The sequence below is a fragment of the Littorina saxatilis genome, linkage group LG10 (assembly GCF_037325665.1).
Source record: "Littorina saxatilis isolate snail1 linkage group LG10, US_GU_Lsax_2.0, whole genome shotgun sequence".
Classification (NCBI taxonomy): domain Eukaryota; kingdom Metazoa; phylum Mollusca; class Gastropoda; order Littorinimorpha; family Littorinidae; genus Littorina; species Littorina saxatilis.
This window is the reverse complement of record NC_090254.1, coordinates 39,391,159-39,418,746: the sequence shown is the minus strand read 5'-3', so window position 1 is coordinate 39,418,746 and position 27,588 is coordinate 39,391,159. Positions and strand designations below refer to the sequence as shown.

At 42.0% G+C, this 27,588-nt stretch overlaps 1 protein-coding gene across 1 annotated transcript; it reads left to right on the top strand.

The window, feature by feature from the left end:
- Window positions 1–26,895, top strand: LOC138978800 (transmembrane and coiled-coil domain-containing protein 4-like). Its single transcript, XM_070351586.1, has 14 exons — window positions 1–74; window positions 391–493; window positions 1,674–1,731; window positions 3,847–3,991; window positions 10,808–10,940; window positions 13,597–13,694; window positions 14,925–15,068; window positions 16,801–16,947; window positions 19,057–19,218; window positions 20,190–20,326; window positions 20,856–20,940; window positions 21,589–21,706; window positions 22,584–22,701; window positions 26,072–26,895. Exons 1-14 carry the CDS (start codon window positions 20–22, stop codon window positions 26,885–26,887), a joined length of 2,319 nt encoding a protein of 772 aa, XP_070207687.1. The 5' UTR covers window positions 1–19; the 3' UTR covers window positions 26,888–26,895.
- The last annotated feature ends 693 nt before the right edge of the window (window positions 26,896–27,588 follow it).

Below are 27,588 nucleotides of genomic sequence, written 5' to 3'. Positions count from 1 at the left end.
CAGCAGACAGCAATCCAAAATGGCGGAGGAAGGGGGACAGAAGATGGACCAAGACGCAGTAGTCAAAGAACTGAGTAATTGTTGCTTATCATGAATGAAAGGAACATTACCAGCGAGTTGAAAGGAATTTAGATATTTTTAGTGAATCTCTGTTTACGCACTTTTTGCACATACGACGAGTCAGAAGCCACATATGTTCACTAAATCTTGTTTTGATTTGTGTCTCCGTAAAGTCCGTTCTCACTTACCGTAAACACCCACTTCCTCATACATTTGATTCACTGTAACGCATAATTTAAGTAAATAGATCAACTGTTTCCAGGAAACGTGGCTTAAAACAATTTAAGGCTTCTTTTCTAACTTAATAATGTCTGTCATTTTTTTGTGCAGCCTCAAATTTAGTTCACAGTCGGATGACAGATGCCGGCCAGTTTTCCTTTGCAGCCCTGTGTGCTTTGTGTCTGCGAAAGTTATTTGACGACGACTGGAACAGGTTTTATCTCAGTTCTTTTCTTATTTTGTGTCAGCCTTACATTTGTCTTTTATTGTTGTCTAGCTGTGTCTTTTCCCGGTTATAGCTGTTGTACAGATTGCTGAATTTTCGCCATTGCTCCTTTCAAATTGACGTTGACCCTCCCACAGACTAAATCTCAAACGGTTGCTCTTCTCCATGTATATGATGTCACTTCTATGTGGTTAATTCGGGACAGAGTCCCCTGCTCTTTGCACCCCCCTTCCCCTACCCCTACCCCCCACCCCCATCCTTTTATCCTCTTCTCCTGTTAGATTACCTTCAATTCTATTTTTGTGATAAATGAAGTATTTAACAGACCTGTTTACCCTTACGATTTTGGCGTAATTTATTACGATTTTCTGCAAAAAATACGCCATTCCGCTATCCGTGTCAAGACTACGATTTTCATAAATAAAAAAAATTCACATGTTTGGCATTGTTTTTTTCAATGGCAAAATGGGGTGAAAAAGCACAGGACTGACCAGAGATCTGTCTGATGAGACGCTGGAGAGCCTTATTCTAGTGGTGAAGTCTCGCCCTCACTCATTCGGCAAGCGCAAGTACAGTAGAGAAGCGCTTGACACACTGAAAAAGGCCTACTACGAGCAAAAGAAAAAGAATCAGTGATGCATGTGCTTTTGATGTGATCTTCTTTGAAATTATGATGACCACAAAAACTGACTGATGTGTTTTGTTTGTGAATGATGGATATATGTGCATGATTGCGTTTCGCAGACACAGTTGTCATGTGCGTTGTAATTGGCGACGAATGCTGGATGATTACTATTTTTGTGCCAGGATTACTATTTTTGGGGCTGAGCATTACTCCAAAACACTTATGGGGGTAAACAGGTCTGAGTATAGATCCTAACTTAATTTCGGTTGTGAGTGCTGGGCAACTTTGAATAAACAGTTTATAATGTAATATATAAAATATCCAGCTTTTGTCATTTTAAAGGCTGCAAGCATAAAAAGGCCTTTTAAGTTTATAGTGAGTGGATGGGAAAAGACGAGTACAGATGATCTGGTTTAAATTTTTCTTAGACAGCCAGAAAGTTGTAATCATCTCCTCATTTTGATTTGGGATATAAATGTCAATTTTGATTTTTCTTTTGGTTTGAATGACATTTTGTTTGATTTCATCATTTTATATTTTCAGGGAGTTTAACAAGGAGACCCTGAAAGTAATTCTAAATGGTCTGCAACAGCCAAAGCAGGTAAAGAACACATATCTCACAGCTGCAAACTGCTATACTTGCAGCGCGCTTAGCTTGTTATGTTTTAAGACATTCCTTCGCTGTTACGCCAAGCTTAGCATTGCTACACTCAAACAAATAATCAGACGTATGCAACAGTTTGCTCTTTCTTGTGAGTCCTGGTACTTTCATTTCTGATTCTCACTATGTGTAGGGTGGCAGAATGTGTGTCATAAAATATCTACACTGAAAATTGGCACTGCAGACATGTACTCTCTATTGGCCATTGTGTTTCTTTTTTTCAAATAAACTTTTTTAAAGTGTATATGATACAGTAGTACTCCCCCTTAACGACCCCCCTGTTTACGACCACCCCCTTTTTACGACTGATTTTTCTTCCACGGATGCGTTCTACTTTTGTATGAACCCCCAGTGAACGACGAACCCCAAAACGCGACTTACGACCGAGCTTTTGGGGATGAATTACGACTTTCGCGCATTTTCAGTCGAGCAGACGAAAACATGGCGACTCTCGTGCAACTACCGCGAGAAAAAAACAAAACCGAAATCTCGCGCGCGCGAGATCCTAATACATCCGGGTTTTTTGTGTACGCTATCTTGTCACGACGACTTGTTGACAAATGAAGATTCGCGAAAGAAAGAGAAAAGCGCCGACTCTTGAGTAGAGAGCTAATAAAGTAATCGCTAATCGAGCGAAATGGCAATTCGCGGCGACTTCCTCAGGAGTCGGGAAGACGCAAATCCTGTGTATCGTCAATGATAAGGACTCGGTGTTATCAAGATGGCGAGAAGGACAGTGAAGCGAAAGTACGCACAGAGTGGTGCCTGTACGAAAACCTCAACGATCGTGTATGGGACAAGTTTAGCGATGCAAGGCGAAGAAACATTCATGTGAGCGAAAAGATAATTCGGGAGAAAAGTTGTTATGCTTTCTATCGAGTTAGGACATTCGGATTTTACTGGTTGCGCCACAATGTCAAATGTGCTTCGCTCAGGGGGAGCAAGCATTACGCCATGAGTAAATTTTCTTTGAAATTTGAGTTAAAGTTGTTCTGCTGTAATGTGTTTGGGTGTGTGTGTGTGTGTGTTGATATGACAGTAAACTGCAACTGTGTGTTTGTGTGTAAACATGACAGTACATAACAGTACGTACACTGCAACCAAATTCATGACCGCCCGGGCCAAAAACTCAAACCCCCATTTTAAGACCCCCCCTTTTTACGACCTAATTTTCAAGGTTTTTCCAAAGTCGTAAATAGGGGGTTCTACTGTATATATTCTTGCATGCAATAGCCTGAATGTGGATGTGTAAATACATATTTGACAATGCTGTGCTAAAAGACCACTTGCTACGCTGATTTTTTTTTTTAATTTTAAAGAAGTAAATTGTTGCATTTGAGGGTTCAAAAGAGTTGGTAGGTCTGATATCTTGACAATTTCTACTAAACTGCTTACATGTTTTAATGCTACATGTATCTAGCCTTTATCGGGGGAGGGAGAGAGAGAGACTATGCAGCACGATTCTCCCATCAACATTTCAATGAGATGATCACTGTCTATTACTTCAACTGCATTGCTCCTTTTTTTTTTCTTCTTCTTCTGCGTTCGTGGGCTGAAACTCCCACGTACACTCGTGTTTTTTGCACGAGTGGAATTTTACGTGTATGACCGTTTTTTACCCCGCCATTTAGGCAGCCATACGCCGTTTTCGGAGGAAGCATGCTGGGTATTTTCGTGTTTCTATAACCCACCGAACTCTGACATGGATTACAGGATCTTTTTCGTGCGCACTTGGTCTTGTGCTTGCGTGTACACACGGGGGTGTTCGGACACCGAGGAGAGTCTGCACACAAAGTTGACTCTGAGAAATAAATCTCTCGCCGAATGTGGGGACGAACTCAAGCTGACAGCGGCCAAATGGATACAAATCCAGCGCGCTACCGACTGAGCTATATCCCCGCCCCATTGCTCCTTTTTAAGACATGATTTTCTCAGATTTTTGGAGGTCTTAAAGGGGGTTCATATGTGCCTTATCCTTTTGTGTTGGTATCTACAGGTCTTTAAAGGGTTGTTCCAATGTGCCTTATCCTTATCCGTTTGTGTTGCTGTCTGCAGGTACAGGAGGCCATTCAGGCCATGTACGAAGGTCAGGGTCAAGATGACATGGCTCCATTCGTCGACCACCTTCTGGAGGAAGACCCTCTGAAAGACGATGCCTCGCCTGTCATACAGGAGCTGATAGGTTTTGCCATAGCACAGGGTAAGCTTTGCTATAGCACAGGGTAAGCTTTGCCATAGCACACTAGAATGAATACCTGCTTCATCGGGTACCCGGCTTCGCCGGGAAGAAGTAGAGCCGAATGATATCCGGCTTCGCCGGGAAGAAGTAGAGCCGAATACCCGGCTTTGCTGGGCACCCGGCTTCGCCGGGAAGAAGTAGAGGAATACCCGGCTTCGCCGGGATGAAAGCGTTGTGGACAGTGAACTTCTAAAAATAGTAACGGGAATATCCGGCTTCGCCGGGATGAAAGCGTTGTGGACAGTGACCTTCTAAAAATAGTAACGGGAATATGGATTGACGCCACACAAAGGAAGGGAGATAAACGCAAAACACTGGAGAAGATAAGGAAGAGTTACTGGGAATGGATCTGGGAAGATGAACAGAAAAACCAAAATCTGTTCAGCGCTGCGCGCTGAGAGCACGTGTTGAAAATTCTCATCGACCAGGTTGTGTCCGGGGTCTACGTGAATATGCACACCAAATTTGAAGCAGATCCATCGAGAACTTTGGCCGTGCATCGCGAACACACACACACACACAATCGGCGCACACAGACACACAGACACACACACAGACACACAGACAGACACAAGTCGTATATGGGTCATTCTCAGAAATGGTGGTCCAAAGTGTTACATACAAAGTAAAAAATAAAGTGTCAAGAAATACAAAATAATTGTTTTTACTATGAAGTCTATTGTTTGCTATACATAATAATGCAAAAATTAGACAAAAAGAGTAATTGGTTGCTGAATAAGAGACGTTTTAAAGTGTTGTATTTACGTGATGAATGTTGTAACATGGAAACCAAATTCCAACTTTAAACCACCTAAGCCTTCAATCCTTTGTGCATTTTTTATCAGTTCTGCAGTATTTTTGTGTTCTACCCAACACATTCTATACTGTTCAAAAAAAGAAACGCATAGCTTGTAATATTTGGTTAATTTAGTTATATGGCTACAAGGATATCCACCAAACTGCAGAAAATGTTTATCTGGTCGTCGACCTTTCGTCCATTGCCACAAGTGAGCTCTGCACGTGACGCATGCGTTATCAGTGGCTACAATGTCAAAATTGCTCATTTGGCATGACCACTCGTCATGCTTCAGTGTAATCTCGTGAAACTCGGGGAATATTGAGCTCTCACCATGTCTTCCAAAACCCATAAAAGCGGATTGTTCGCCACAAAGAAATCAGACGACAATTCAGCGACGAAAGATGGCCCGATTGAGCAGAGAAGACCGCCAAATTGCATTGGGTCGTTTACAAGCAGGCCAAAGTCAAAGTGCAATCGCCAGGCACTTCCACGTGTCCCAGAGCACCATCAGTAGACTGTGGGTCAGGTTTCAAGCCACTGGCTCCGTTGCTGACTTGCCACGAGCGGGAAGACCAAGGGCGACAACTGCTGCTCACGACCGCTTCATACGGCTCCGCCACCTCCGGAATCGTTTCCTGTCGGCCTCATCTTCTGTCCAGGCTCTCCCCGGGCCACACCGATTATCGGACCAGACCGTGCGGAACCGCCTGCATGAAGCTGGTTTGAGAGCTCGCAGACCTCACAGAGGAGCTGTCCTCACCCGCCGCCATCGCCAGAACCGAGTGCAGTGGGGCAACCAGCACCTTCGCTGGACCGTCCGGAATCACTGAAGACACGTGTGGTTCAGCGACGAGTCCTACTTCCTGCTCCAGCGACATGATGGTCGGAGGAGGGTCTACCGGAGAGTAAACGAACGTTACGCGCCCAACTGTGTGGATGAGGCACCCGTTCATGGTGGTGGAGGCGTCATGGTGTGGGGGGCGATCAATACCGCTGGAAGGAGCACCCTGGTGCACGTCCAAGGGCGCATAACTGCCCAGCGATACGTGGAGGAAATTCTGCGCCCACACGCCCTTCCTCTTCTGGCTGACCAGGATGCCATATTCCAGCAGGACAACGCTCGCCCGCACACAGCACGACTCACCACCCAGTTCCTCACCGACCACCATGTCCAGGTGCTTCCCTGGCCATCCATGTCGCCAGACATGAACCCGATAGAACACCTCTGGGATGAATTGGACAGACGTGTGCGCAGGCGAGAAGAAGCGCCGGCAAATCACCGCGATCTATTGCAGGCACTTCAGGAGGAGTGGGACACCATCCCACAGCAAGATATCCGGCATCTGATCCAGTCCATGCCAAGAAGGTGCCGGGCAGTTGTTGCTGCTCAAGGCAGTCACACCCCCTACTGACTTGACAGCCTCGGCACCCAATCGTATTGATTGACTGATTGATTTGAAGATGCAAATGAACTGTGTGTGCATTCAACTGTGTCCATACCAAATTTCAAACAAATAATCTAAATATTGGATTTTCTGTTAATTTTTTCGAAAAATAAAACAAATTTGGCAAGTAGCAACTATGCGTTTCTTTTTTTGAACAGTATAGTTATGAAAGGTAAGGACTTCAACTAATATTGGTAAAAAAATGACATTTGGAACTGACTAAGGTGAATGTCGTAACACAGAAACGAAATGCTTGAACCACTTTCGGTTCCTGTGCGACAGACATGAATCTGCACTGTTTGGCCTTTCCTGCCGGCAAAACCCGTCTGACCCAAAATAACTACACAAAACACAATTCGTCAGAGTTTGCTGTATTTGTTGAAAGTTCCTGTTGCGTTCAGATTACCCATTTTAAGTACTTGATGAATGTCGAACATCGACAATCAGAGGATATGAAAACTTCTTGGCTGCTTTGTTCCGCGAAACTTCGCGCTTTGAGAGACTGTTTGCACTCGATATCCTTCCGACACTACATTGTCGCCATCCGCAGTGTGTAAGTTTGTGACAAAGCTTTGCAGGCTCGACAATTAAGTAAAAACTATCTTCAGTCGTAACGTAGGTCGGGAAACGACGCCATGAGTTTCAGCAAATGATATGATTCTGGTGTTTTCTGTGAATATTTGGCTGTGATTCAAAGGACTATTTTCTTGTTCGAACTTCCTGTGCGCCAAAGAGCTAAAAATAGCCGTGATGTGGCAAAGTCATGGAGCACATTGCTGTCCGATGTCCGCGCGTCGAGTCGGGATACGATGCGTTACAACATTCATAATTATTTGTTCGAAGCCCGTAACTTCAAATTCAGCGTGAGTTTTTGCAAAGATGTGTTGCTACGTCTAAGACTGAACTCCTGACTGTCGATTGCAGTAGTTTGTTGGTGTTTGCATGTTTGGATTTAGCCATGAGACTGAACATATTGTTGATCACGAAAGTCGTGTAACGCTTCGGCGATCCGGAAACGGCCGAACTTCGCAATTGAAAAGCACACAAAAACACCAACGTATAGAAACCATTTTTATTGACATACAACAATGCTTTAATGTCTCAGGAATAGATTCAGATGAAAAAAGTCGTGGTAGAAATAATTTTAATTTACTTTTTCATGATTTCAAATGTGTCACCCCTACTCACTCTCACTGGACCACTATTTCTGAGAATGACCCATATATATATAGATAGAAGGTAAGCTTTGTCATAGCACAGGGTAAGCTTTGTCATAGCACAGGTAAGCTTTGCCATAGCACAAGGTAAGCTTTGCCATAGCACAGGGTAAGCTTTGCCATATAGCACAAGGTAAGCTTTGCCATAGCACAAGGTAAGTTTTGCCATAGCACAGGGTAAGCTTTGCCATAGCACAGGGTAAGCTATGCCATAGCACAGGGTAGGCAGTTTTGGCGTAAATCAGACATTTCCTGTGTGTAATTACCTTAAAATTTGGAAAAAATGAAGTGTTGGTGGTAAATACAAGTTTCTGGTATTTTTTCCAGTTGTAATTTGAAGTAAAGCAGTATGAACAGGGCTCCCCATGGACAATCCACCTACAGAGTCCCTGGACCCTAAACTGTAATGTGTAGGGGTCCTTGGACCCCCTCAGTGGAACTTTAGAGGGTCCGAAGAACAAGAGGTTTATTAGTTCTTAGTTGCGTTCGAACAGCACATTCATCGCCGACACAGTCATGATCCCTGGAGCGCTCATGTTAATGAAATGCCGACTTTTGGAAATTCTCTGAACAAAACATTATGGTCATATTGGTTGCATCAACTCCGTAGATTTGCATTGGTAATGACAGATCTGGCAGAACTATTTCCCACGGTATGCATGCTTACAGATATGAAGCACGTCCCGGGACCCGCTAGCTCTTGTCAGGTTTTATTTGTGTTGCAGGACCCCGGCCATGAATTTCCAGTAGGTTATTTTGCACACTTTAGGAAGCCTTGAGTAGTCATGGTAACCAAAGTTTTGGGGTATTTTACTGGTTAAAATTTGAAATCCCACAAGCAAAATCATTGACCGGTCAGTTCCAGTTACAGCTTCTGACAGCCTTTCCTACGTCAAAATGACGCATAACATGAAAACCAGAAATACGACATGGATTTAGATACTAAGAAAGTTTAAAATGACAGCAAATATGCAGTATATGTGACCCTCCACCACGAAATGAGTCGCATGTCACCTCGCGCGGTTCTGCGCTAGGCTTACTATAAGTCCGGGGAGTGTCTGGTAACAGTGCGAGGGTCACCTTAGTCACAGGCTTATAACTCAAACAGGTTTTGCTCTTTTCTAAAACGGTTTTCACCACTGGATAGAGCATAAAACACTCTTTCGGAAAATGTAAAAATATGAAAATCATGCAAAGGTGACATGCGACTCGTTCCGTGGTGGAGGGTCACAAATGTGCTTTCATTTAGTTTTTCATTAACTGGAGTGTCAATGCCAGTAATAAGGAAAATTAATTCTACATGCATTCTGACCATTTAAAATGCATCACATTCATTAAGAGGACTATCAATGCATGTTATAAAAGTACCCACCTCAGGTGGTATGAGGGCAAAACACTGATTAACTCATTGTCTCCCAGGTACGGATATATCCGCACCCACTCATATGGCTCTATCTGACCAGGTACGGATATATCCGCTCAGACTGTTAGCTTCAGTCGCTTTCTGTAACGTCGATCTAACGCCTGCATTCCAGCGTGTTGATACACAGTTCCTACACAGTTACTACAATTCTGAGTGACCTGCTGCAGCACAGCTGGTCTCGGCTAAAAAAAACTTGGTCAACATAAAGTGGGTAGAAAGTGTTAAGAATCTGTGCATGTAAAGGGAGACAATTAGAAAGTGTGTAAACTTCTCAATGACACTGAAACTAAAAAGAAGTTTTTCTAGTGTTGCCCTGTGAATAGTATTCGACTTCTTATAGATCTGTCTGTCTGCGTTTCTGTCTGAATGAAATGTGTTTTTATGGTTTGCTTTGTGAAGTTCACACAGATCTCTACACTGACTACAGATTTATGTGTGTGTGTGTGTGTGTGTGTCACTGTGTGTGTGTGTGTGGGCGGGGGGGTATCTGTCAGCCTGGAAGTCTTTGTGGTGGGTTCTATGAATTTGACAAAGCTCTCTACCAACTGTGTCTGTGAGTGTGCCTGACTGTCTGTCTGTCTCTTTATGTGAAATCAGTACATGCATTAGACGTACAGAACACACACGCAAAGGACAACAAAGTAGTTTGTAGTGTTGCTGCAGTTGGCCACTGAAGTGAAACATTTTGTTAGAACTTCTTATTACTCTGCCTATCCTCAGGTTTAAAATTTGATAGTTTCAATAATGAAACAGTTTAATTATTTCTTCAAAACACCAGGTTGCCCTTGGTTTACCCCAAAAATGTTATGAGTATTCTCATGGAATGCAACAAATTAATTGTCATTATAATAACAGCTTTCCAGATACTGAATAAAGCTTTTGGGACTGTTCTGCCAAGACGCTGACAATTGCCCTTTTTTTTGTGTGTACCTGACTGATCATCTTGTCTATCAATGTTTTTTATAAAAAATGCATTTAATTAAGCTGAGTATTATACCCTAAGCTGCCCAAATTTGAATAATACCCCCCCCCCCCCCCCCCCCCCCCAATTTAAGGCAATGAGCGGCAGTAAAATTAAACTTTGAGAATAGTACATGGAATAACCTAATTTTCTGGGTAGTTATTGAAGAGACTTATACAAATAAATGGAAAATATTCAAATACTAGTAGACACAGACTGCCGTTGCTATGGAAACGGCCGCCATATTGGATTTCTAGGAAACGGTTTTACAGCAACATCATATATGGCGCTGTGTATGCTAGTTTCCATAGCGACGGCTAACTATGTCCTTTAGTTTTCGTAATTTTTTAATTTCTTCATATAAATCACTTCAATAACTACCTAGAAAACTAAGGTACTCCGTGTATTTTCCATGTTTCATTTTGGTCATTCTAGTGCCGCTCATTGCCTGAAGGTCTCCTTTTTCAGACCCTCCAATTTCAGATGTTCTGTTCATACCCTCTGTAAATTTACCTCCATTTTATACCGGCACGGTTGGCCTAGTGGTAAGGCGTCCACCCCGGGATCGGGAGGTCGTGGGTTCGAACCCCGGCCGGGTCATACCTAAGACTTTAAAATTGGCAATCTAGTGGCTGCTCCGCCTGGCGTCTGGCATTATGGGGTTAGTGCTAGGACTGGTTGGTCCGGTGTCAGAATAATGTGACTGGGTGAGACATGAAGCCTGTGCTGCGACTTCTGTCTTGTGTGTGGCGCACGTTATATGTCAAAGCAGCACCGCCCTGATATGGCCCTTCGTGGTCGGCTGGGCGTTAAGCAAACAAACAAACAAACCTCCATTTTATGAATCCCTCCCTGATTTTTTCAGATTTGTGTAGGTCGTAAAAGTGCTGTTCCATTATACAAAATCATCTTCTGGCTTTGTTTTTTCTCAGGCAGCTACGATGCCAGGCTGCGAGTGATGATCAAACACATCGCCAAGCAACTGAACGTGGGCGTGGAGAAGATGGAAGAGATAGAATGCGAACTGGCCGAGACCCTCATCGCACATAAATACCAAATGTCAGAGTGAGTCAACCATGATGGTTTCAGTACTAAAGATTGTTTGTATCCAATGACAAAGTTAAACAAATTGTTAAAAATAGATAATTATATCATACATTCCATGGCTTTGTAAACTTGTATTTCAATAAAATACTGTTTAAACCCAAAAAATTAGGGTCGGAAGGGGTTTTTTTTGGGGGGGGGGGTTGCATTTTTTTTTCAATTACACAAGCCTACATGGCTTTGTATTGGCCTGAAATTGCACAAACTATGTCTTCTGGATGTAGGAGAAGAGTAACTTCTGTACAATTACAAAGTATGCAAAATTGAATTTTGTTCTTTAGTATATTTTTTGAAGTGTCGAAAAAAAGTTCTAGAGTCGGAAGGAAAAGATAGTAATCGGACACAAGGAACTTTGTTTTTTTGTTTTTTTGCATAATAAGTACTTCAACCTATTGATTTTTGACATTAATGAACAATGTATGAATGATTAGTAATACACATGTATGTAATAACATGATCATTTGAATTCTTAGAGAAGTTCGGCGTTCAAAGAAAGGAAATGCCAGTTTCTGGTCATCAAAAAGGTTTTGGGGATTTTCACAGGTTTTTGAAAGAAACGTTGATATACCAAAAAGATGCTTAATTAATAGTGATTTTTTTCAATTTTCTTTACCTTTATATAGAGTTGACATTAGTTTGATTTGAAATTTGTGTCAACCATTTTTTTGGTCAGAGGTTGAAAAATACAGAGTTTTGATGATAAATAACATTTTGGGATATAATAAATGTATGTACTTTATCTGTATTTTGCATCAGAGTGGAAAGGTATTGTATTGTATTTCTTGAAATGCACAACTGTACAGTAGATGTTTTTTCTTATGAGTGTTAATTTTTTATAGTCTCACATTGTCAAAACATGAATGTTGATCAGTGTTGTGATTTTTCATCCTCTAAATTAGTTTAACAGTGGCGCGAGAATATGCAACAAGTTTCCTTGTTTTTCAATTTATTCATAGATTATTTTATGTTGATGATGTCAAACAAAATTCCTAATGTGAATGTTTCCTGAGAAAATTGTCCGTTTTGTTCCTGTTCTTTTTAGGACACTTTTTTTTTTAATGCCATTACCACACACACACACACAAACACACACACACACAAACACACACACACACACACACACACACACACACACACACACACACACACACACACACACACACACACACACCCACACACACACACACACACACAATCACACACCCAAAACTGTTGACTTACAGTGTACTTTTTCTTCTTTTCTTTATTGTATGTCTTGATGTCTTAGTTTGTGTGTGAATGGCTTTGTGTGTGTGTGCATGTATGCGTGCATGTATGTGTGATTGTATAGGAGGGCAATTGCAAGTAGAAATGTAGATTAATTCATTGTTGTATTTTCCTGTCAGTGTCGGCTATTTTCTTCAAACCTGAACAATATTTTTTGTTAGCATGATAATTATTCACATAAATACTTCAGAGCAATTGTTCCACTGACTTTAAGTGTATGTGCAATAGTTATATAACGTTTTACGGTATATCGTCACCTTATCTTCTTATGATCAGTATCTCAGCTTTGTTTTGATCGAATCAAGATTTACAAACAATTATTTCATCACTTGCTGGTCTGAAAAACATGTACTTTATAAGTGTTCTTTTGGGTAGACTAGGAGATTGCTTCTTTTGACTTGTGGGCATACAGTAACATGCATTGTGCATGTGAAAGTCACATAGACAGAGGGGTAACAATTAAGTCTCTACATAAGTAATGTTTCTGGGCAAAATGCATTTCATGAGAGTGCAATAGTTAAATTAACATGTACTTAAATGTTCTTTTGGGTAAACCAGGAGATTGCTTCTTTTGACTTGTGGGCATACAGTAACATGCATTGTGCATGTGGAAGTCGCATACACAGAGGGGTGACAATTAAGTCTCTACATAAGGAATGTTTCTGGGGAAAACCCTGCATGAAGTGCATTTCATGGGAGTTTCTGGAGAAACTCTACATAAGTAGAGGTCTATACTCTACATAAGTCGAGTTTCACAGAGCTGTTTGGTACTACATGTACATGTAACTGTATTGAAGTAGAGTATTTTGGGAGAAACCCTAAATACGTACAGTGTGGCGGAATAGTCAACACCAAAACACGCAAACACCTGGGTAGCGCGACTCGTACTTGTTGCTGCCAGATTTCCTTCTTTTTTTTTTTTTTTTTTTTGTTTTTGTTACTTCACCTCATCTCGACTTATACAGTACTCACAATCTTCTAATGTACATTTCATTTTCCAATATACTATTCAAATCGTATCTATCACCATACTTATATTTACTAATACACATTTTTGCAATCAAAATAATGTGATTAATTACCTTATTATTTTGGCATATATTACTAGGTTGATAACCAAACAAGACATCGTGTTCTGAAAGGTGCACATTTAATCCTGTATTTCTAAAAATATAATGGACAACATTTTCCCAAAAGCTCCTCAACTTCTCAGGTTTCCGTTGTATTAGGGTCGAAGAGACCTGACTTTCCCAGCAATAGGAAAGTAAAAAGGAAAGAAATAAGAAGATAGAAAAGAAGTAAAGTAGACAGTAAATGAGGTTTAATTACATTTCTCACATGTTTTGGGCAGGGAGGAGAAGGCTGAACAGGTGAAGAAAGCCAAACGCAGCAAGTACAAGAGATTTGCGCTCATTGGTCTTGCTACAGTTACTGGAGGCACTCTCATAGGTATGTATAGATGAACTGCACAACATACCCTGATGTGCATATAATTATGTTATACGTTGTTTGTTCATTCATTGGTCTTGCTACCATAACCAGCTTTCTCAAGATTGTTCTGATTCAGATGAACAGTTACTGGTAAGGCCAAAACAAAAAATAGGTCTGTTTACGGTAACATAGGCCAAAAAAATAGGGTAGGTAGGTCGGGATTTTTTTTTTCTTCCAAAAAACCATATTTGTACGTTATTTTTATTTATTTATTTATTATTTTTTTCCCAAATGCCCAAAAAAAGTCTATGGTCGCGCGAAAAAAATAGGGTCGGTCGGGTTACCGTAAACAGACTATTTTTGGGGGGGGGCCTAAAGTGGATAATGGAGAAGACCTCCAAAAATCTGATACCAGATTTTTTTTAAATTTATGAGAGTGGTTGTGTTGACTTTGTGTGTGTATGCTTTTCACATTATTTTGTTGATTTGCTCAATACATATGCAGTTGTTTGAGTGGAAGCCTTTTTAATTGCAACATCAATGTGAATTCCAAACTTGGGTAATGAAATATCTTCTGTATTCTGTATGAACTTGAAGATCAACACCGCAGGTGCGACAGATGTATATATACAGCCCTGTTTTCTTGTGCCTGCAATACATGCAGTGTCTAAATTTATCTCTGTGGCATTTTACGATGCAGTGCAACCCCCCTTTTAAGACCCTCCGATTTCAGACTTCTGCCTTTTCAAGACCTTACTTTTTCAGATTTTGTGTTCATAACCGCTGTAAGTTAACCACCATTTTGGGCGGGGATGTAGCTCAGTCGGTAGCACGCTGGATTTGTATCCAGTTGGCCGCTGTCTGCGTGAGTTCGTCCCCACGTTCGGCGAGAGATTTATTTCTCAGAGTCAACTTTGTGTGCAGACTCTCCTCAGTGTCCGAACACCCCCCTGCAAGCACAAGACCAAGTGCGCACGAAAAAGATCCTGTAACCCATGTCAGAGTTCGGTGGGTTATAGAAACACGAAAATACCCAGCATGCTTCCCCCGAAAGCGGCGTATGGCTGCCTAAATGGCGGGGTAAAAACGGTCATACACGTAAAAGCCGTGGGAGTTGCAGCCCTTCTTTTAAAGACCCGATTCTCTCAGATTTTTGGAGGTCTTAAAGGGGGCCCCGCTGTATATTAAAGCTTTGTCGCCTGGGGACGGATGTTCGGCTTTAAACGATGGTTGTTTATGCATTACCAGGGTTGACCGGCGGCCTGGCAGCGCCCCTAGTGGCGGCAGGAGCAGGAGCCATCATCGGTGGAGCGGGGGCGGCTGCTCTGGGCTCAGTGGCTGGCGTCGCTATCATCGGATCTCTCTTTGGTGTTGCCGGGGCAGGATTGACAGGTGTGTGTGTGTGGAGGGGGGGGGTAGAGTGGGAGGCAGGCGGGGGGGTGACATAGCTGCCAACCCTCCCTAGAAAACCGGGAAATTCCCGATTTTATGTCCAGTCCCAGATTTTCTCGAATAGTGCAAAGTTTCCCGATTAAAATTTTTTCGAGTATAGTTATATAATGACTGGAGTGTATTTTCAAGCGCCTGTACTCGGCGTAGTTTCACTTCTGAACTCTCGTTCAGCGCGAGGCTTCGTCACACAAACGCTGTGATCAAAATCGAAACTAAACGAGAATAGGCGAGATTTGTGGCTAGCGCATGCGCTTCAGTCGAATGTGGATGAGAAGCAGAAGAAGAAGAAGAAGAAGCAGACGACCACAAAATGAAGAAAACAACGGCCCAGCGGCCAAAAGTCCGCCCGAAAGTTCTTGTAAAATTTCAAAAGAGTTACAAACAAGAGTATGACTTCATCTCCGAATCGACAAGACGCGGCATACACATTGCGTTTTGCACCAAGTGCCGCGAAGATATCAGCAGGACATGGAGGCCGGGGGGATATTGAAGCTCATTCAAGAACAGCAAAACATGAACGGAACCGGGGGACAGCCGTCGAGAAGACGAGAAAGATTACCCAACTGTTCGCTTCAGACGTCGATGTTCGAACTATGAACGCTGATCCGTGCCAGTTATGCTGTTGTGAACTGTGATGGCAACAGCAATCTCCTTCATACCCCTGGAAGGTGTAGTGTGTTGTGACTTTTGGATTGTGAAATAAACTCAAGGAAGTAACTAACATGAACTAGGATTTTGGTGCTGTTGTGAACTGTGATACTGATAGCAAAAGATATCTTCCCCCACACAATTGGAAGATGTGAGTGTCAAGAAGTATGAAATACTGTAGAAGGAAGCTTGACGTGCTTTGGTAAGTCACTACATCTACTCTCTCTCCGGCTCAATTCTTCCGTTTTTGTGACAAAATTTGCTGCCAGAAACTGGCAATTATAATCCTCAGATTGCACCATTTTGCATCCTTTTTTTCAAAAATTTTCCCGGACCCCCCTTGCATTCTAGGCGCTTCGCGCCGTCGGCTCGGCGCTTTGCGCCGAGACACTCATTCCTCCCTATTTTTATCTGGGAAAAGTTGGCAGCTATGGGGTGAGTATAGCTTGCGTTTCAATCATCGGATCTCTCTTCGTTGTTGCAGGTGTGTGTAGGGGGGTTAATGTAAGTGTGGGGGGGGATTTGTGTGTGTGTGTGGGGGGGTTGCATGGGGGGGTTTGTGTGTGTGTGTGTTTGGGGGGGGGGTTGCATGGGGGGGATTTGTGTGTGTGTGGGGGGGTTGCTTGGGGGGGGGGGGATTTGTGTGTGTGTGGGGGGGGAGGATAATTGTTTGTTTGTGTGTGAGAGAGGAAGAGTCAGTGTCTGCATGTTTCTGCCTGTCCATCTATCTGTGGGAATTTCTGTGGTTGTGCGATTTTGAGGTAGATGCAAGAATATAATGCTAACTTTTGGTCATCGTAAAGACAGTTAATACACTGGATTCAACATCATGAAATTTTAGTTTTACTTTTGTTTGTTTGTCTGTCTGTTTCTAGTTCCTTTTTTCTTTCTCTCGATCAAACCTCCTATTTATTCTTTTTTTCTCAGTCTTTGTCTGTGTCTCTCTGCAACCCCTTTTATTACAAATATAGATTCCAAGCTAGCAAATTATTCATGAAATGTTTCTTGTTTTTTCCCATTTAAGGCTACAAAATGAAGAAGCGCATGGGTGCCATAGAGGAATTTGAGTTTGAGCCTCTGATCTCCGAAGACCCCCTGAAGCTGAGGATGGTGCGTGAACAACTGCACATCACCATTGCCATCACGGGCTGGATCAACACCAAAATGCAAGGTAAGCTTGATTTTGCTTTTCTTGAAAATGTACTGTTTAAAAATGTTGAACGGCTAGCTGAGTGTGCTACATCGTAGCCTATACTGTGGGTCCCCTTTTTAAGACTACCTTTCGGGCGGGGATGTAGCTCAGTCGGTAGCGCGCTGGATTTGTATCCAGTTGGCCGCTGTCAGCGTGAGTTCGTCCCCACGTTCGGCGAGAGATTTATTTCTCAGATGCAGAGTCAACTTTGTGTGCAGACTCTCCTCGGTGTCCGAACACCCCCGTGTGTACACGCAAGCACAAGACCAAGCGCGCACGAAAAAGATCCTGTAATCCATGTCAGAGTTCGGTGGGTTATAAAAACACGAAAATACCCAGCATGCTTCCTCCGAAAACGGCGTATGGCTGCCTAAATGGCGGGGTAAAAAACGGTCATACACGTAAAATTCCACTCGTGCAAAAAACACGAGTGTACGTGGGAGTTTCAGCCCACGAACGCAAAAGAAAGAAAAAAAGACTCCCTTTTAAGACCTTATTTTTCAGATTTTTTGGTCTTTGTGTCTCAGATGAGGAAATAAACTGTGAAAACATTCACCCAACTATCCCACAGATGACTGGACACATATCTTTAGTGTTGCCAGTCAAAAGAAACTTGATGCGGTTTGTCAGTTTGTATCTCCCACCAAAATGGGATTAGCATTACCCGTTATCACGTTCTGGGGTTTATATCTAATCAAACACAATGTCTTGATGTAAACTACCAAAGTTATAAAGAACTCTCGCTCTGGTCCAAACTTCTTGACTTCCATGTTGGCTTTTGACGTAGTTAGTTCGCACGCGGGACCTGATCGGGTACTTGCTTTTACTGTAGCCTTTTCCATCTTACGCTAACATGGCAGGGCAATGATAACAATTCATTTGTCGCAAAACTGCAGTGTTCGAATCCTTGCAAGAAAGTCAATGAAACTTGGTCATGTTCTTATTGGATAGAAGGCTAAAACGTGGCTGAAAGCCCTGTGGGATCAGTAAAGACCTGTACATAGTCTGTCTCTTTCAATTATGTTCATACTTACATATTGCATCTGTTTTTTGATCAGCATGATTTCAGATTTCAAGCAGCCGCGCGTGGCATAGCAATCCCATTTATATATTTAGTCAAGTTTTGACTAAATATTTTAACATCGAGGGGGAATCGAAACGAGGGTCGTGGTGTATGTGCGTGCGTGTGTGTGTGTGTCTGTGTGTGTGTGTAGAGCGATTCAGACTAAACTACTGGACCGATCTTTATGAAATTTGACATGAGAGTTCCTGGGTATGAAATCCCCGAACGTTTTTTTCATTTTTTTGATAAATGTCTTTGATGACGTCATATCCGGCTTTTCGTGAAAGTTGAGGCGGCACTGTCACGCCCTCATTTTTCAACCAAATTGGTTGAAATTTTGGTCAAGTAATCTTCGACGAAGCCCGGACTTCGGTATTGCATTTCAGCTTGGTGGCTTAAAAATTAATTAATGACTTTGGTCATTAAAAATCTGAAAATTGTAAAAAAAAAATAAAAATTTATAAAACGATCCAAATTTACGTTTATCTTATTCTCCATCATTTGCTGATTCCAAAAACATATAAATATGTTATATTCGGATTAAAAACAAGCTCTGAAAATTAAATATATAAAAATTATTATCAAAATTAAATTGTCCAAATCAATTTAAAAACACTTTCATCTTATTTCTTGTCGGTTCCTGATTCCAAAAACATATAGATATGATATGTTTGGATTAAAAACACGCTCAGAAAGTTAAAACAAAGAGAGGTACAGAAAAGCGTGCTATCCTTCTTAGCGCAACTACTACCCCGCTCTTCTTGTCAATTTCACTGCCTTTGCCATGAGCGGTGGACTGACGATGCTACGAGTATACGGTCTTGCTGAAAAATGGCATTGCGTTCAGTTTCATTCTGTGAGTTCGACAGCTACTTGACTAAATATTTTATTTTCGCCTTACGCGACTTGTTTGGTATTACATTTTTTTTAACTGCTAATGTTCCAAAATCAGCTACACAGTCTGTCCCTTTAAATTATGTTCATACTTACAGATGGTATCTGTCTTTTAATCCGCATGGTTTCAGATTTCAAAAAGCCATGGCGGTGCCTGACAGAGTCCCAGGAACAGTATGCGTTGCGCTGGGAGTCACGTTACCTCACCACCCTGGGCCAGGCTCTGGATTACATCTTCAACACGGCTGTCAGTATGGCCACCAGCGAGATGCTCAAATACACTGTGCTGTCTTGTGAGTGCTGCTTTTCATATAACCACTGCTATGCAGTACCAAGAGAGAGAGAGAGAAAGAGTCAAGAGGGAGAGTCGAGAGGGAGGGTCGAGAGAGAGGAGAGAGAAGAGAGAGAGGGGGGGGGAGGGAGAGAGGGGGGAGGGATGGAGAGAGGGAGGATAAATCCAGGCGTTTGATTACATCTTTAACTTGGTTCTAGGTTAATTGCCCCCCGGACAACTGCCCCCCGGAAAGTTGCCCCCTGGACAATTGCCCCTCATGATTTTTGTGTGGTTTGTTTTGAGTTAGCAAAGGTTTTCTTTGGGATTTTGGGGAGATTTAAAAAAATTATTTTTGTTGTTGTTGTTCTGCGGCATTCGGATGTACATTAAGTATTTTGATCTCAGTTTGTCTGTATGATGCTCCCTGGTTTTCACACACACACACACACACACACACACACACACACACACACACACACCACACACACACACCACACACACACTACACACACACACACCACACACACACACTACACACACACACACCACACACACACCACACACCACACACACACGCACGTTCACATGCACACAAATAAGGTATTCAGTCGGAAAATACAGGATTACGATCTTGAATTGTGATTGAACCAAATAAGTACGTGTACGTGTACCTACAACACACACATACTAACGCACGCACACATGTACGTACGCATTTACATTCACGCACGCATGAATACACGCACCTACGCACACACATACACACTTATTGGAGTTAATGTTATGTTTTTAAAATTCAATAGCTGAAGATTTTTTTTAACATAAAGCACCCAGAGGGGGATTCGGGGGTAGTTGTCCGGGGGGCAATTGAGATGCTCAAATACACTTTGCTGTCTTGTGAGGGTGACGGTGTGACAGTGTTTTGTATAAAAAATGTCTAACTGCTTTCAGCATCAAACATGATTATGACCTTTATTTTCTATTGTGCAGCGATCATGGCTGCAATTGCGTGGCCAGCAACGTTGCTGTCTGTGTCGAACGTGATCGACAATCCGTGGAGCGTAGGGCTCCAGCGAGCAGTGGCCACGGGGCGTCAACTGGCTGAAGTCCTCTTGGCTAGAGAACAGGTAATGTTGTCTGTGTTCATGGTGTGTGTGTGTGTGTGTGTGTGTGTGTGTGTGTGTGTGTGTGTGTGTGTGTGTGGTGGCCACAGGTCGTCAACTGGCTCAAGTCCTCTTGTCTAGAGAACAGGTATTGTTATCTGTGTTCATGGTGTGTGTGTGTGAGGAGGGGTAGAGGGTAGGTCGGTGTTTTTATGATTGTGGGGGGGGGGGGGGGGGGGGGGGCTGGTGGTTTTGTGTGTGTATGTGCATGTGTTTGGTGTGTGTGTGTCTGCATGTGTATGTGTGCGTCCGTGCATGGGTGCGTGCATGTGTTTGTGTGTGTGTATGTTATGTGCATTTCTGTCAGTGTGAGTGCGCGTATGCTAATAGTACATCCATGTCGGAGTCAATTTGCATATGTCTGTGTGTGCGCACACTTGCTAGTGCATGTTTGTGCATGCAAGCAAAGTACTGTCAATATGTGTATGTGTATGTGTGGACAGTTCATAGGGCTCTTTCATATACAAATCATCTTCTGTTTTTTATATTGCAGGGAAATCGCCCAGTAACTCTGATTGGCTACAGTCTGGGAGGCAGAGTGATCTTTTACTGTCTGGAGGAAATGGCCAAGCGTAAAGGTGTGGACATGCTGAAATGAGAAACAGTGATCGACAGCTATTTCAGTGTCTTTGTTAATTGTATTATTATAAGTATGAATAAGCATTTAAAAATACAAAGCTTTTAATTTGTCGTGCATTTTGACAGATTTGTACCCAACAATCTGACGATGATTAGGATGATGCTGCAGTTGAAAGTGTTGGCAATGATGCAGTTGCCGCTGCTGATGTTGTTCCTGACATATAGGCAGTGTTGGTGATGTCATGATAACAATAATAATGCAGTTGGTGCTGCTGCTGCTGATGTTTCTGACATATAGGCAGTGTTGGTGATGTCATGTTATGATAATGATGTAGTTGCTGCTGCTGGTGTTTTTGATGACATATAGGTAGTGATGGTGATGATGCAGTTGCAATGATGATGCTGCTACTGCTGTTTTTGATGTCATATAGGAAGTGATGGTGATAATGATGATGATGCTGCTGCTGCTGATGACGATGATGATGATGACGATGGTGATGATGATGATGATGATGATGATGATGATGATGATGATGATGATGATGATGATGATGATGATTAGGAGGAGGATGATTAAGATGATAATGACAATGACAATTGACAACAACAATGACAAAGATGATGATTTCTGTCTTAATGTCTACCAGGATGTGAGGGAATTGTGGAGAATGTAGTGATTCTGGGGGCTCCAGTGCCGGGGGATCCCAAGTCCTGGTCATCTTTCCGCAGAGTCGTGTCTGGCAGAATCGTCAATGGATACTGCAGGTATGTACATGTTTATTTGTTTTTAATGTTTTCTGCTGTATTTTGAGTTATTTCTAATGTGCTGACAGTTAGCAAATGAAACGGACATGTCGAGAAAATGGATATTTAGCATGAGCCGGCATTCAACATTTTAAATTGACAGACATTGTTCAGGTATTTTACAAGCTAATAGGCCATACCACGCATTAGCCACACAGCCATAATATAAGCCATTATTTTTGGAACATAATTTGCAATTAAGTCATCAATTAGACACATACATCACAAATAAGAGGTCTAATTCAGACAGAGACATTTAGGCACTGGCATTGGATTAGGTTATCGAATTAGAATCTCATAGATAATTATATCTATTTGGCCAAAAAAAGACGGTAACATTTGCGACGTTGTCGTGGAATTTTGGCATAACTCGTTTTAAACGGCGTTTTATGAGAAGAACAAAACTGATTATTTTTATTATAAAATAGTGTTTATATTCATTCCTGGTATGGAAAGAAAGATAAAAGAATGTTTAAATCATGCAATTGTCAATCATATTTCAGAGAATATTTTTCATGGAGAACGATTTACTTAGTCTAAAGCTCAAAAACATCAAAATCATCAAGAATCGAGTTACGTCTAAATTCCATGATGACATCAATATGTTGTTTTATATACAAAGTTTACCTTTTTGTTTTCTCAACATCAAAATCGCCAAGAATCAAGTAACGCCAGAATTCCACGATGACGTCGATATGTTGTGTTATATAAAATGTATACCTTTTTGTTTTCTCAACATCAAAATTGCCAAGAATTAAGTAACGCCAAAAATTCCACGATGACATCGATATGTTGTGTTATATATAATGTATACCCTTTTGTTTTCTCTGTCTCTCAGCGGCGACTGGCTGCTGAAGTTTTTGTACAGAACGTCGTCAATACAGTTGAACATCGCCGGTCTCAGACCAGTGGCGTTGGACAACCATAGGATGACCAACATTGACTTGAGTGAAGTGGTAGGTGGACTGGGTGGCCGAGTGGTAACGCACTTGCGCTCGGAAGCGAGAGGTTGGGAGTTCGACCCTGGGTCAGGGTGTTAGCAATTTTCTCCCCCCTTTCCTAACCTAGGTGGTGGGTTCAAGTGCTAGTCTTTCGGATGAGACGAAAAACCGAGGTCCCTTCGTGTACACTACATTGGGGTGTGCACGTTAAAGATCCCACGATTGACAAAAGGGTCTTTCCTGGCAAAATTGTATAGCCATAGGTAAAAATGTCCACCAAAATACCAGTCACTGTGTTCCGTTTGAGGCACTCTCTGCTCCAGGCTGCCACCAGCTAAAAATAACCGGCAGTACCACTCTCCTCCAGCCTATTTACCCTTTCCTTCCTCCAACCCCTTCCGCCCACAGTGGCGCCTGAAATATATAGGGCCAGACCTGCACTCTTCTTTGTCTGCAGCTAGCGTGCGTGGCCTCTACAGCTCTCTGTTATGCTGTGTTGATAAGGATGCCGCGAGCAGAGAGATAGCAGTCGTTCTGAGTGTGTGGTGGCCCTTGCCTATTTCGGAACTGATGTTTTTAGTGTGTTTAGTTGTATTTATTGCAATGCATGCCACAATTCACAAGACAGAAGAAAGGATACATGAGAGAATTAGAAAAAGTGTGTTCCCCCCCCCCCCCCCCCCCAAGTATATAATTATGCGACTCTTTGCACTCTGAAAAAAAATGTGCATGCTGCATTTAATGAAACACCTTGAAACAACGCAGTAAACAAAACATCCTAAATGTGCCACAATAAAAGAACACAAAATAATGAAAGATAAAGACAAAGGTAATCCCCAAGTACATAATACATATATACAACACTTTACGAAATATATACAAACAGTAGAGTATATACAGTCGTATATTTACATACATATTATGCCAAGGACTACTAGTAGAAGTCATTGATGGTGCGCATGTAAAATTTGTTTTGCGTTTATATAAGTATATAATTCAAAATAGTGTAGATAATGTCAGTAACATATAAGAAAGAAAACTGTTCATGTTACAGTGTTAGCTGCATGTGAATAAAACAAAAAAGCTTACCTCACGGCCCTCCTATACAAGTCTCACAAACTTGTATATATATAATATACCACAGGAGAAAAAAAAACGTAGCTCGCGCGCGCTCACCCAAATCCGCGCGAAGTGCCACATGATATTATACCCCGACAACACATAGGCGGATAATACATGTATGTCAATAGTATGAAACAAAACATGCCACAATTTTCAAGACAGAAGAAAGGGTAAATGAGAGAATTAGAAAAAGTGTTTGCTCCTCAAGTATATAATTATGCCACTCTTTACACTCTGAAAAACATGTGCATGTTGCATTTAAAGAAACAGGAACGGCACAGTATGTAAGACGGCAGAAGACAACACAGTAAACAAAACATCCTAAATGTGCCACAAAAAAAGAACACTAATTAATGTCGTATTTAAAAACATATTATAGGCATGCGTATGGTGCGCATGTGAAATTTGTTTTGCGTTTATATAATTCAAAATAGTGCAATTAATGCCTGTAATATAAAAGAAAGAAAAAACGGTCTTTCAATACATGTTCATGCAAATTGTTAGCTGCATGTGAAGAAAACAAAAAGCCTACCTGATGTCTCCTCCTACATGAGTAATCCAATAGCAGCACACAAGTCGATTTGAAAGTTTTTCAACACAGTTTTTCACTCGTATTGTTCTCACAAACTTCTCACTGCCGCCATTCTTAACTGAGACACCTTAAATCAATAAATAGAGTGACTACAAATTGAAAGAAATTGATAACAATAAACAATCAAAACCATATACACTGATACAGACAGGCAAGAACATAAGCACAATTACAGTCACAACATTAAGTCAGGAATAAACACGTCACAAAAAAAAAGGGGGGGGGGGACGCAAAACAAGCAATACAAAAAACAGAACAGATGAAATGCACTAGAGTCGAGTGCCTGTTCCAAACGGTGCATGCACTGATTAGGCGCGTGGATTAACGAAACAAAACTGCTCTAATCTCAAACACAAAAACAGCCTACAAAACTTATTCTCACTCTATGACACAGTTTAGACTAAGTACTTACTGACGGCAACATCAGAAACACAGTCGGTCGTTGGTATAAACATTGAGCGTGGTTACAAAATGGTATACAATGCGCACGTTTTGATACAACAAAGAACGACCTGCCGGTAGATTCGATAGCAGTATTACTTCAAAATCAAACAAACCGAATCCTCACTGGAACTCTAGTTTGCACATACACAAAGCCTGAATATCCGAGTAACAATATACACAAGATGACGGTAATCCAACGTTCAAGTCACGCAAACCAGTCCATTTCATACCAAGAAACACGTATTTTGTCACACTGTGGCCCCACGCTGTGCACTTCCAGAGTACAATGAACAAGGGCTTCGTGAGGCGCGCTAGGCTGGCATTTTTCCCGCGAAACTAAAGAGGTCACCGCCAGCGCTATTTATGGCCTGCTTGCTCCAAGCTGCCTCGGCCGCTGAGATAGCATAATCGCTGCAGCAGTGAAATAGTGTGCAGTGTGACTTGGAATAATAGGCCGTGAAAAGTAGGATATGCGCCGAAATGGCTGCGATCTGCTGGCCGATGTGAATGCGTGATGTATTGTGTAAAAAAATTCCATCTCACACGGCATAAATAAATCCCTGCGCCTTAAATGTTAAAAAAAATCCCTGCGCTTAGAACTGTACTCACGGAATACGCGCGATATAAGCCTCATATTGATTGATATTGATTGATTCAGTCGGCCCTCATTTCAAGGAAGATTAGGCCAACAAAATAAAAGGCGTTGTTTCTGATAACAAGGCAACAAAATTTAGGGTTGGTTGGTTGGTTGGTTGGTTGGTTGGTTGGTTGGTTGGTTTGGTAAATATTCATTTTTTAACGTCTCTTCCCCTGATATTGCTATTCGAGACCAATATTAGTGTTAGTAGGATGGTAACTTTTTTTGTTTTTGACCTTTGCTGGAAGTTTGTTTTTCTATTTACGCGGGTGCATGTGGGTTTTTATTGGCCGGAAATCATCTGAGCTGTGTACCCTGGATGTCGGAGAAGTGTTACTTTCCATTTGAATTGAGTTTTGTCATTTAAATGTTTTTGGTTTTTTTAATGGTCAAAAAAGAGTTTTAGGATCTATAGGAGTCTGTCGGGGAATCGGAAACATTGAACTTTTTTCTTGGTCTTATTGTATTGTCTTCTTCTGCCTCCCTTATCGAGCTCTCTAGGTTACCTTATGGCGAGAGTTTTGCGTTTCATGCCGTTATTTTTACCCGTGAGATGAATTACACCCTGATTATGATTATATATGTCACAGGTCACTGGACACATGGACTACATGAAGAAGCTTGAAACCATCCTGCCCACCCTTGGCATCAGAGTTCGCAAGACGGTCAAGGTCGAGGAAAACGACCCCAAAAAGTTGTCAAGCTTTAGTTTGTCCACTTACGGAAAATCCAGCCCAACAAAGTCCACAACTTCTATCGTTTCCGCTGCGACAACACCTGGATCAGAATCACCGTCAGAAACGGAGAAGAAAAGCATGGATGGGGGAGAGAATGGGGCAAGCAGTGGAGATTCTTCTCCACGTGGAAAGGCAGAGAAAGAAGACGAAAAACACGCCGCTCATCCGTCTCTCGGAGGCAGGCTGAAAAACTTCTTCCACACGAAGAAAGGGGCAGAGTCCTTGGAGCAGGAAGAGAGGCAGCTGCTAAAAAAGAGCGTCAATGAGAATTTAGATAAAAAGGATGAAATCAAGGATCTCATTAAAGAGAGAAAAGCAGAGGTTGGAGACGGCGAGAAAGGGAAGAAAAACGCCGCAGCACAGCACAAACCAAGCAAGAAAAATGCGGCGGCGGCTAAAGTTGACAGTGAAAACAACCTTGTTACTGCTGACAACTTCAAGGAGAAAGAAAGAAGAAGGGAGAAAGAAGAAAGGAAGAGTGGAAAGAAAGAAGTAGGACACGGACAAATGGAAACGCTCTCAAAAGAGCAGCTCAGCGGGAAAGGAAAGGAAGAGAATCGTGATGACGGCAACGGTTCAGGCGACGATACCTATACTTCTTCCGACCCTTGCTCCTCTCCTGAAGAGGAGTTAGTTTCCTTGCAGAAGGGAATTAAAAACTGCATGTAATAGATGACGTTGGGAACTAACTCTGTCAAGTTTGTATGAGTTGCGGAAGAGTTGCTTTCCCTTGTTTCCAAAGAAACACTGAGGCTAGCCATAGACCATTTATCCTGGACCGCCAACTAGCTCTCTCTCCGCTCTTTCTCTCTATTACGAGGTAGCGGCCTCTCACATTTAGGAACCTACGCTTACATGGCCTTTCAGAAATCAGGGGGACGTGGTATCTGGTGTCGATTGTAAACATGGACGAAGTTGCCGAGGTAAGTTCTGAAAATGCTAAAATAAACTCAGCTAAAGTGCATATGGAACATGTTTTTCGATGAGTTTTGTTAAGTTTAGTTTGGAGTTTTGGAAAATCCACTTCATTGTCATCTCCCATTGTCACAAATAACTGGAGCGTGCTTTCTTTTCACTGTCTTCGAATCGCTGGCTTTTCAAACCGGACGCTAAGCGCCCCTGAAAGTCGAGCGTCGTAACCTCGAAGGGTCACGTGACGAGTTGGCGGTCCAGGCTATTTGGTCTATGGGCTAGCGTACAATGCCATGTGTAGCTTGCCTCAATACTTTTTTTTTGAAAAATCGAGGAAAAACAAGGGAAATAATAATAATAATAATAATAATAATAATAAATAACTTTTCTATAGCGCGAGTCCCATCAATTGGCTCCAGGCGCTTTACAAATTCATTATAGAATAAACTAGCACAAAT